The sequence below is a fragment of the Prinia subflava genome, unplaced genomic scaffold (assembly GCF_021018805.1).
Source record: "Prinia subflava isolate CZ2003 ecotype Zambia unplaced genomic scaffold, Cam_Psub_1.2 scaffold_59_NEW, whole genome shotgun sequence".
Lineage (NCBI taxonomy): Eukaryota > Metazoa > Chordata > Aves > Passeriformes > Cisticolidae > Prinia > Prinia subflava.
This window is the reverse complement of record NW_026961066.1, coordinates 247,196-259,350: the sequence shown is the minus strand read 5'-3', so window position 1 is coordinate 259,350 and position 12,155 is coordinate 247,196. Positions and strand designations below refer to the sequence as shown.

At 39.4% G+C, this 12,155-nt stretch overlaps 1 protein-coding gene across 1 annotated transcript in view; it reads left to right on the top strand.

The window, feature by feature from the left end:
- Positions 1 to 12,155, top strand: part of LOC134565581 (discoidin, CUB and LCCL domain-containing protein 2-like) — a 42,734-nt gene that overhangs the window by 9,448 nt on the left and 21,131 nt on the right. Inside the window, exons 2-3 of the mRNA XM_063425202.1 lie at positions 7,845 to 8,072; positions 11,296 to 11,433. Coding sequence (XP_063281272.1) covers positions 7,845 to 8,072; positions 11,296 to 11,433 — 366 coding nt within the window. The remainder of the gene's footprint in view (positions 1 to 7,844; positions 8,073 to 11,295; positions 11,434 to 12,155) is intronic.

The following is a 12,155-nucleotide window of genomic DNA, read 5'->3' as shown; positions in this document are numbered from 1 at the left end:
AGAAGCCACTGGTGCTTAATTTTTGTTCTGCCAATCTGTGAGTTTTGTGATAAACCAAGAAGCCCTAAACCACATTATCTGTTTAATTCCCTTTTTATGCAGTTGTGTGCAATTGTGTCAAAGTACATCTCATTATCACAAAGGTGGAAAGAGGAATGCATTAAGTTGAATGCTTTTGAACACTTGTGTACTAAGTTTAGTGATGATCAGTTTTTGTCTTCTTCCTAAGTATAATTGAAAACTTCAAATAAAGCATTTGCATTACTTTATATCTTCATTGTAAAAGAAATGTTTTCAAGTTCTTCAGTCCTCCTACACAAGGCAGCATTTCCTTCTTACTATGGAGAAGCTACAGCAAAGCTGATGGGCAAGCTTAAAGTTCAGATAGTTTTTACTGAAGCTTCACACACTGACTTCCTACATGCTCTTGCTATACCTTTTATGATAAATTTGGCGCCTAAAAAACAGTGACTCAAACATTTAAATTTACTGTCATCTTCCTAGCTCATCATCTTGTTACTCAGTAATACATAATTCTTATTTTATTGGTTGTATCCATAGAGGGTCAAAATCTCTGTGACAAAATCTTTGTTTTAAGGGACTATCTATAGGGCAAAATTAGGAACGAAGTACTTTCTAGAACAGACTGTATATTAAATTCTGTGATGCTAGAATGAAGCCAAATCATTCAAAATGGGGAAACTCCAAACAGTCCCTGTTATAATTTTGAAATTAGGTTAGAAAATGAATGTTAGAAATCAAGATGATGCTGTATGCCGCCTACACTGGGAGAAGGAACTGCTGGTGCACAGATGTGGAGTGGGACTGTTTCATCAGTTGGATGACAACATTTAAAGAGGGTTAGAAATATATTTAAAGTCTTGGTTCTTGGTGCAGCTGTGGGGTGCAAATAATGACAATTGTGCTTTGAGGTTGTCAGTGACAACTGTGTTTTGAGGTTTTCTTTCTGAAGGCATACACACTTTTTTTCTTTTTGTTCAGGTACCCAAACCAGGAGCTTCCTCTGTGCCAGCTTCTGTCGGTACCAAAAACTATTCTTACCTGTGACTGCTGCAGTCTCCTCCCTGTCCCCACCTTGCATCCTCTTCATTTTTCAGGCTCCAGTGGGTGGTGGGCCCTTGCCCAACAGAGGGCAGCTGGGATGGGAACCTGGGCTCAGAACTGGGGTGCAGCCCAGCAGGGGTACAGTGGGTGGGGCAGGGAAAGGGCAGCTGCTCATGAGAGGCAAGATGATGCTGCCACCGTGGATCTGCAGTTTAGGCTGTACAGCCTCATTTATGAACTGGAAAAGGAAGAGGGGAAATGTTGAGTGTAGTGTTAATTTAACATGTGAACTTTTGGTATGATTGGAGAATGTTTTGCCTCTTAGTTGACATATGTGAGGCTTGTGAAATTTCATGTCATCTGAGTGTGATGAAGAGTTTGAAGAACTTCCAGGAGGTTTGAAGCCCGTTCTGACCATGACTATTGCTTATTCTCACTGTGTTTTGCATGATGGTCTGTGTGTTATGTTTCATTTATTCATCATCTGTGTTTCTGCTGTGTAGCACTTCAAGCACTGAAGCACAACAGTGTTTATTTTTCAGAAAGTGTTGGTGCAGATTGCAAAGTAAGTGCTGTGTCTTGGGAAGTGGGCAAGCTGCTCGTGCCAGCCCAACAAAGACACAGAGCATGAGCTGTCACTGTGAGTCAGCCTGGGCAGCAGATCAGAGGGGCTTCTGCATTATGTACCACTGAGCACACAGGCCTCTCACAGACTCCTCGTATAAATCACTTTTCACCATGCCCAGCCTGTCTTTGTGGGCTCCTTTGGCCAGCATACTATTTAAGCAAGTCATGGCTGTCCCTGGGGGCTTGCACAGTTTCTCTGGCACCAGTAGGTAAAAGCTCTGCAGCACAGTCTTGCACAGCTGATGTCTCTTCTGTTCTTTTGAAGTACTCAGTTCAGTCAGTACATGACAGCAGAGGAAGCACTTGTCTTACCTGCTCTGACAACTTCATAATTTTAGATAATTTGTTTTAAAGTCTTGTCATATTTTGGATGCTAAATTTAGGATTCCTAAGTGTTACTCTTTTGTATAAAATTCAGTGATTGAAAGCTAGGACTGGAGTTCCAGAGAGGATGATTGTAAAGCTGCGTGTACAGATTAGAATAATAAAGTGCTAATTATCACTAGCCCAGCACGTGGCCCATGTTGTAAATGAAAACAGTAAAATTTTGTTGTAATGGCATATTAAATTTTGTGCTTTTGCTGTGAGAACAAGAATGAGCTTCTATCTCCTCTCACTTGTCTCCTGTCACCCCACTGAGCTGCCAACATTTTGAAAAGCAGAATGCCTAACGTGCTTTTGTCCTATTCCTGTCTTTGTTAAACCTCATCCCATAATTTCATTAACTGTCTAAGGGTGTCCCACGGCAGGTAAATCAATCCATAATCCCACCTGCCCTCCACTCCTTGCCCTGCCAATGGCAGGGGCACCAAGAGCTGCCTCAGAGAGCTGGGTTGATGAAACCCAGCACCGTGTGGTGGCCCTGGCTTGGGGCACTCTCTGCAGCCAGCTTGGTTCCTCAAGCCGGTGCACCACTCTTGTGTGACTGCTCCTCCCAGGGTTGGGATGGTTTCTGCCTCTCTGGTTGGCATTCAAGGTTGTTCAAAATGCAAACACGGGTTGGCAGTGCTGCTGAAAGAAGCATTTGCTGCTGTTCCCCTTTTCTCACTGCCTTACTCCTCTGTCAAGGAAGGCACCGCTGCATGTGCATACTCAAATAAATTAGAGGGTTGCTCTAGGGTAAAACTAACAGCTGTTTTTATGCCAGGTCCCTGCTCTGGTTGGCCATGTGGCTGCCTAAATGTTTGCCTCCAGTACCAGGAAGGGTGTGAGAACATGTGGCCCAAAGTGAGAGGCGGACAAGGCTTGCTTTTGTCTGTGGCTGTGCTGATTTAAAGTGCCTTCAAGTGTTTATTGAGCTGTGGCCTCGCTTGTGGCAGTGTGGGGTATTTTATGCAGTGAAACATCTGCAGTGGGATGAAGTGCCCAAACCAGTGTGTTACTGAGGCAAATAAATGGCATTAAGATCAAAGTGGACTGTGTGCTTGTTGGCTTGTTAAGAAAATTAATTCTGACAGAGGAACAGATTCCTTCCTGAAGAACATCACTCTGTGGAATTTGGTGGAAACAGCAGTGAGTTTGGAGGACACAAAGGACATTTGAAAATACTTGAAAAAGCTATTTAGAATTTGATGTCTCTGTGATTTAATTCCTCAGTGTTTCTTATTCATGGAACTCTTTTGTTCTTTGTGTAAACTTTCTTGCTCACACTGAGAAAAGCAAAAAGTAGATACAGTGTCTTTTAGTGGTATGCTGATAAAAAGTAGGGAAATGCAGAGCAGAGGAGCTGAACAGAAGAGGAGAAATTATAGTAATGCATTGAATCAGAAAGAGTTGTGTATTTGAAATTAAAATGAATGTTTTAAACCACCCATTTTTGCTTACATGACTCTTACAGATTTGGTTCTACCTTTACTTCATTTAAAAAGTTTTAATTACATCCAATATTTAGTCACAAACATACAGAAAATGATAGCTTCTATATGTAAAATCTTCTCAGGAAACCCACTGGTTAAATTGAGTCTGCCACTACCAAAAGGGAGTGCCACGTGTTAAATCTGAGACTGGTGTTTTGATATGCATCAGTAATGGATTATAGACTACAATATTGAATTGTCTAATGTCTTTATCATTTGCTCTTCTCCAAGTAAGGAACAGGAAAGTATTCACTGGTCTAAAAAATTATTTTGAACATGTTTTGATAGCGAGAACAGGTTTAGCAGTCACTAACAGCAATTTTTCTCAGGGGGAAAAGTTCTGATTAATTGACTTCCACAACTACAAAGTATAGTTAATTTTTTTTTTGTGGGTAATTATTACTTAGCACCCACTCCTGCTTATTCTTTCATTTTATCAAATTCCACATTTTCTTCAAGTATCAAAATCCTGTGGATTTGGTATGTTTGTGTTGGTCCAAGTCCTGTATTTTGTTGATGTAAAGAACTTGGCTTTAAGGAATTGTTTTCAGTCGTCTGCATGACTGCATCAGACATCAGTGTGCCGTGGCTGGGGGTCATAGGAGCTCTGTCAGGAGGGTTCATCCCGGCTGCACTCAGAGGTGCCTGCAGAAGAGATGGCTCCCCATGCCAGCAGTCTGCCTTCCTCTGCCAGCTGCTTAAGAGGTGCCTAACATGTTTCTAAAACAAGTTTTGGTGAAGAGCTGAGCTTTTCCTCTTTGCTCCTTGGTCCCCAGGACGTGTAAAATTGGACGCACATCTCCAAGTGTCAGGTGTGATGTGTGCACACGAGTGATCTGGCACTTCTACAAAGGGCTTTATCTATCCTGCCAGTGCAGGAGGTGTGTGGGGTGACAGAGAAGTCTGAAAGAAAGCAGGAGACTTGTTCAGCTGTGTACCGACAAGAGAGGTTGTCAGCCCATCCAGGAATAATTGATTAGGGAATTGATGTCTCTGTTCCATGTCTTCTCAGATATTCCACTCCCACAGGTCAAGAGAAGCAAAAGATCCTGTGGCACTTAATGACTTGCAAGTGAACGAAGTGAATGCTCTCCTGGATGTGCTGCTGTAATGCAAGGAATTGTACTTTTTCTTGGAGAAATTGCTGAGTATTGCAGATTGCTCCCCTGCTGCTGGATGTGTGTATGTGTCTCTGGAGTTCATCAGTGGTGTTTAAATAAAGTATGGCAGAAATGATGAAGCACCACGTTACGTGGAGAGGCTCGAGAATTGCCCTTTTATAGCACCAATACAACAAGATGTGGGTTCATTGTTCTGCAAGTTTCACTGGAACTGTGATCTTTAAAATTTTCCAAATAGCTCATGAGTGATGCTGCTGCCCTTGGCAGACTGTATATGCCATGGTAATCTTCAAATTCTTCAGGCGTGAAGTGTCTGGCATTTCTGTTATCACTAACTTAAGTTAAATGTAATAAAAAGATCTAAAATATCCATTCAGAATGAGCTACTTTTAAAAATCAACTTCACAGTAGGATGCTGCAGTTCAGCACAACTGTTGATTTCCTTTCCCTGCCTTTCTAGTATGATTTGACAGCAGGTTCTTTAATATGGATAGAGGAGTATTTTTCCTCTCATGATTTTAAGGAAGCCTACACCAAAAGGGAGGTTTGAGACTGATGTTTCCATTAAATTACATGAAGCAAATAAAAAAGTTTTTCTCTCTAGCCATGGGAAAAAAGACATTGTTCCAAACTACAAGGGGTAATGTCATTTTTTAGTGATGTGTCTTTAAAAGAAAAGGCCCAATGTCTTTTTAAAACTTGAACTATTTTATTTGCACTTTGTCACCTAAATGTGTTTAGTTTTGGAGTTCTTTTGCTTTTTTCATCAGACAGCTACGCCCTATTCATCATGCACAGTGCAGGTATTGTTTCATGCTTGAGACAGCTGAACAGCAAGCTAACAGAGAGAAGTGTTTAAATGAAGGTTAGACATGACCTTTTCTGCTTTTAACTGGAGAAATTTACGGTTTAAATACATTTTGGGTCAAAGAGGAGACCCAGGCCTTCCTTTGTCTTTGATTTCCAGCAGCATAGGCTTAAGGTGCAAAAGAAGGTGGGGAAGAATGAAAGATACTGAATCATGTGCATTATTGGTATTGCTGGTTTTAAGTAGTATTTGTGTGGTGACTGCATTGCAATAACAGGCCTATTGAAATGAGAAATAACTAACTTCTGAGCATTGCAGTTGATGCAAGGACTTTTATGTTCCTTAAGATGCCCTCAGAACAGTGTATCTGCCCATACAGGTGAATGCTACTGTGATTTCATGCTCAGAAGGCCACAGTGTCAGTGTGTGTGCAGAGTATTTTCAATCTGTGAATGGATAAGAAGTTGCTTACCCCACCATGGGACAGGAAAAGCACAGAGCTGGTAAATGGCTCATTGCTTTGGTTTAGGACATAACCCAAAACTGACTGCTACTTGTGTTGATAATTATTTTTATGTCTGCAGCATAAAGAGATTTGAAATGCCAACCTCATATATCACTATGAATATATTTGTTGTTTTTGTTGTTGTTAATATAATAAATTCCATGCATTTTGTAATGTGTGTGAGTATTTGCTTGTGAAAAGCTATTTTACTAGAAAAGCAATCCTTATTGTTAAATGTTAACATATTAAGACAAATCAGAAATCTGACATTTGAATGCTTAGTAACTAATAAACTAAAAGGCCATGCAAGTTCTGCATAATAAAGCTTTCACTTTTCTTAGGTTTATAACATGCCTTTTGAAAGTAACCAGGATTATAATGATACATAAAATATGCAGTCTAAGATACCTCTTTGTAATGTTGAACTATGGTGACTCATGTTAGAAGAACTCTAACTTACAGGAGTAATTTATCAGGTGTCATCCAAATGGAAATAGTATTTGCCATGAGTTAAAACAAAGTGTTCTAAAGCAAATTGCAGTAATGAAAACATGGCTGGAGAACAGCTTCACAAATGTAAGTTTTGATTTTACTAAGCAGATATTCCAATTAAGTTTTCCAAGGATGTACCATTTTCATTCCAGCAAGATAAACAGCTGTAGTTTGTATCTGCATCTGTTTACGAGTCTGTGTATACCAGCACTGCTTTAGCTTTTATAACATGCAGCTATCTTTCAATGGGCTCAGATTACAAGGAAAATACTTTTTGTTACCAGAAATTAGGTGTGTTTGCAAACAGATTAATCAGACCTAGTTAACTTAATCACAGGGGTTTGTTCTTTTCCACATCACTTCAGTGCATTGGGCTTACTTGTCCACTCAGTCTTACATGTAATACATACAAAAATTTTGAAATTCAGGTAACATTTTCAAATATGTGTACAATTTTTGTACCTAAAGCTCTGCTTACCTTTTCATATTTAGTAGAGAAACTACACATATTGTTGTGTAATATGAAACGCTTTTAGCTGTCAAAACAAATTTGTGTCAATAGGAATTCTGGTGATCAGTTTGTGTTACTCTAAGAACATTCACATTTCTAAACCAGTGCAGAAATTTTTACACTTTTTGTGCTACTTACTGGGGGAAATGCATGTCTAGCTGTTGAGTAACGAATTTATCAGTTTGCTCTTTATAATTTGATATTGACAATACACAATTTGTGCTATTTTTTCCATTTGTTAAACAAATCAGTTTTAGTACTGTTATTACTGTTTAAAATTGATACTCAAATGTTAAGTAGAAGGCCCCAGGTTGGAGTCACAGCAAATTCTGAAAAACTGAGTATGTTCTCCAAATTAGAGTGAATTGCAGCATTAAAATAGTGGTACAGTAGAAAACAACATATTAGCAGTTTGGTAATGGTCAGAGCGATACTTAAGATGCTGTATTTTATTTGCTTTCTGCTTCTTTTTCGTTGTGTTGTGAGTATGGTAACTCAGTAAAACCAATGTGCTCTTGTTTTATTGTCAGGTTTCTCTGTCCTTTTCAGCACCTGTTTCCTTATGGACTGAGGTGCTGAGGAAATATGAAATAGCAGGGCCACTTCCTGTACTGTCCATGCTGTTTTTTAAGTCGTTGTGGGTCAGTGTCCATCTCACTGAGGAAGCTGTAGCAGCTCTCAGGGCACCCGTGGTGCTAAGCTGAGCAGAAGGCACTGGTGGTTGGGTGGTGTTTTGTCACCGCTGCTGTGTCCTTTGCCTGTGGGTTACGGTGGGGTGTTCTCCCAAGGTGCTTGCTGTGGTGTGATGGGAGGCTTTGGAGATGAGGGTGGGAGCTGATTTCTGTCTGTTCTTTCCTAGGTGACGGGTGTGGACACACTGTGCTGGGCCCTGAGAGCGGCACCCTGGCCTCCATTAACTACCCCCGGACCTCTCCCAACAGCACCGTGTGCGAGTGGGAAATCCGTGTGAAGCCTGGCCAGAGAGTCCAGCTCAAGTTCGGTGATTTTGACATTGATGACTCCGATTCCTGTCACTCCAGTTACCTGAGAGTTCATAATGGCATTGGCCCCAACAGGACAGAGATAGGTAGGAGCTTTAATGATCACTGTTTGAGAACTGTTGTCTTGTGTTGGTACTTTTGTTACTTTTTAACAACAGCTGGATGATAAATGCAACAGAAATCCTGTAATAATCTTTGATTCTTGAGATTCTCAAAGGAAGCTCCACTGCAGTATGGGGTTTTTTTCAGACATTTCCTAGTAGCTTGCAAAGTTCTTGTAAGCAGTGAAGAGGGAACTGTAAAACTAGAAGCATCTTCATTTTTAAAAAAAGGAGCACATATATATAAATATATATATATATATGAGCATATGTATATACATACATACATGTGTGTATATGTGTCTTACCTGAAATGCCTTTCTTTTTATATGGATTCACTCTGATTTGAGCTGTTCATCTTGGTGGTGTTAAAAATGACAGGCTTCGAAAGGTGTATGGTCCAAATATCCTCCATCTTCTGATAATGTTCTTCGTTTAATTTTTGTTCTCTTCTGGAGAATTTCGTGACTAGAAGTCAGTGGGTTTTTTTCAAATAGCAGTGTGATGTTATCATCTACATCAAGGTGTATATGTAGGGTTTTAAGACTCTTGTGGTTACTTTGCGTAAAACTCAAAATAAATTGTCATTCTTCCTTCCCTAAATTTAGTTGTTGTTATACAGATTAACTTTATATTCTTTCCTAAAGGTTTAATTTGGAGAGAGAGAAAGAGGGATTTATTTCCCTGAGACTGTTTTTGTGCAGTTCAAATGCTGATCCTGCTAAATTGAGTCTTTTTCTAAAGAGACGAGTGGAGTGTTAGGTTTATTAACCCTCTTTTCCAGCTGTTACCTAGGTAAGTGTGTGTGAAAATAAGTATGTGCTTGGAGGTGTTGAGCCAGACTTGGTCTAAAATAGGAAACACTGAATGCCTTAAATGGCAAGGCACGTCAAGTTCTGATAAGTCTATTACTCACTTTTACAAGGGGCTTAATGGCTTGGAGTAAATTCCTGCTTCGTTTGTTGCCCTTGCTTTTCAGCCGTGGCCTGCTGGTGTAGCAGCACAGTGTGTTGAGGGAATGTGTGTGTTGTCCTGCCCTTAATAAATTAAATCACAGGACAAACAGTGATGTTAACAGTGGCAAATGCAGATGAGGCAAGGGTTGGGTTTTTTTGCATTTGAAGCAACAGACACTGGAGAGATTAAACAGCAACTTAAATTTTCTTGGGAGAAATCTGGACTTATCCTAAGTTTTTCCATTCAAGACTACTGACATGGTCTAGCATTAAAATACTTGTTTTACATAAAATCTGAAATTCAGTCATACCTTTTTAACCCAAAATGACTTAAAAGTTGGCTGGTTAGGTTAAAAGATAGATTGTTAGTGGGCTCACTGATAGAGAGGATTTCTAATTAAGCTTTTAAGGGCTAGTGCTTATTCCAAACCTGTTGATTATTTATCAAGAAATCAAAAGAAGATTCAAATGCTCAGTGTTGAGTTTGTCTCTAGAATCAGTAAGATCTAGACTTTATGAGACTTCAGTACAGTCAAATCACTGTGCATCTGCACTCAGATGTACTTGTTTAAGACGTGGGAGTTCCCTCTCCTGCTGTGTTGTTGCTGTACAAAGGCACTCAGGATCCTTCAATGCATAAGTACAGACAAAATAGCAATATCACATCTTCTGCACATACAGCTGACAGAGGTCATGCTTCGTCCATTCCTAGTGCTTGCTTTTTAAAAGATTGACAAAAATCAGGCAAGAGGCCAGGGAAGAGATAGAAAAATGATTTATAGTCTCAAAAGTGTGTCTTGCCACGAATCATACGGTGCAGTTTGTCAAAGTCCGTATGTCCATGGGGCAAGCAGCACTGGAGGGTTTATCCAAGCTGGATTTAAATAGCTTGCATTGTGTGTTTGCCTGAAGAAGGGGAGAAATGCTGTTTTGAGAGGAGTCTCATGATGGTCACTCATGTAACAAGATCCAGTGGCTAAAAACAAAACTTAAAAAAAAAGCTCTGAGTTATGATAGGAATTTGCATTTTAACTTCTAAAATTTTTTAAAATTATTTTGTTAGTGTTTGGGAACGCAGTTCACTTTTTAAAGGAAATTGACACCCATATTATATTTATTTTGTATTATATTTGGTAAGAACTATTCCTGCATGACTGTGTTACTCCACTTCCTCCTCATTAGTATTGTAATTTGCCTTTGTTTGAGAAAGGAGTCTTGCCTTCTTTTCTGCTGTTTTACAATATGATAACATGCTCATTATGAAGAAAGCAAGTGGAATGATGAGCTGGAACAGAGGCAGTGTCATTTACTGCTGGTGATTATCCACTGCAGAATCTTAAATTGGGTTATGGATGGTTTCTACAATATCAAATGATCAAGGTAGCCTGTAGAACAGATCTTTTTTTTCTTAACAAGTTAATTAACTGGTCAGTCTCTTAACTAAAGTTTCTGGGTAGTATGACTGGAGAATTCCATATTGACTGGGGTCTGTTTAACAGCCATTCACCCATTAATGTGACTTGGTATCAATTCTGGAACCTCACAGGGCAAACACTATCAATATCTGTGGACTCCAGCAGTTGAAATTGTGTTATTTTTGTTCATTTTGTATGGCAAGAGAAGTACCGGGTATAGAACCTTTGTTATGTTTTTTAGGTGTGACAGAATAGAAAGTGAACTAACTGGTAATGTATCCTAATGGTGCTTGCCTATGGTATGGCATATGATATGATATATGATATATGTATGATAGTGCTGAAATACAGTGAGCTGTGCCTGCTGCTGTCCAGAATGAAGGAAAGCATGTGACAGAAACCATGGAAGAGTCTGTGAGGAGGAAGTGCTCCAGCAGCTTTGGGAAAAGGGGGGCTTTTTGCTCATTGGCTTCTGTAGATGTTTCTCATTGTCCTAACTTGATCCTTTTCCTTGGGAGATTGCTCATGTTCTTTGAAGCTCTGACTGTGGAGGTCATGCATGGCTAGAGGTGAATGGGATAAGGTCATATTTATCTGTGGGTATTGGGGTAGGAGAGACCTTTGACAGTGATAAATGTGGAACTCGCAGTCTGCCATTTGCTTTAAATGGTCACTAAGCACATTATTTAGTGTCATGCTCATGTATTTGCTTTGGAATATACACCAGAACTGGTGGGAGTCTACACTGCAGATGAAACAAGAGGCTGGGAATTGAGTAAGATGCTTATTACGTGTGTTGTTTTGGATCAGTATTTGTTCTCCTCCTTCTCTCCACAGGAAAATATTGTGGGTTTGGCTTTCAAATGGATGGTTTAATTACCTCAAAAAGTAATGAAGTCACAGTACAGTTCATGAGTGGAATTCACACTTCTGGACGTGGATTTCTTGCAGCTTATTCAACCTCTGACAAATCAGGTATTTATAATTATTTGGTAATTTTTCTCGGCTTGCAGAATTAGATTTAGTTTAGTAAAAACACAGAACCAATTCACTTACTCTCACATTCTCACAAAATAACTTCTAAAAATTTAGTACACTTACCATGATACTTCTGTGTTGGAAATTTGACTAAAAGTTGCTGTAGTTTTCAAGAAATATCAAAACTTACCTTGAATAGCAAAGTAAAAATGTCACTTCTCTATTATAAATAAAAGAACTGCTTCAGATCCAGGATAAATTCATTTTTTCAGGCAGTAGTCAAAGTGGCAGATAGCTAACAAGTTTTCTTATCAAACTGTATGTATTTTATACAGACTATCCTCGTGGAAAATTTTATTTCAGTAGCAGTATCCTGTACTCTGCTGGCTCTTTAATGACATAATCTGCTGACTAGATTTTTGTCTTTTTCTTGGGTTTTTTTCCTGATTTTGATTTTTAAGCCTCTGAAAGAGGTAGCTGTATTTGCATTTTGCATCTCCTCCCACTCGTTGTAAAGCTGAGTGATGTATGTGGTGTGCAAAGAAATGAAGGAGCAGCATAAACTGCCTCAGAAGGCAAAAACCCTATCTGGAACTTGATCTAAAGAGAGCAGATAAAGAGTTTCAATTTTTAATTTTTTAGGGATTTTGATGCTTTCCTTTCTGAATTGTGGACTGTATGTGTTGATACACAGCAGACACAAACACAAAATTGGTGGT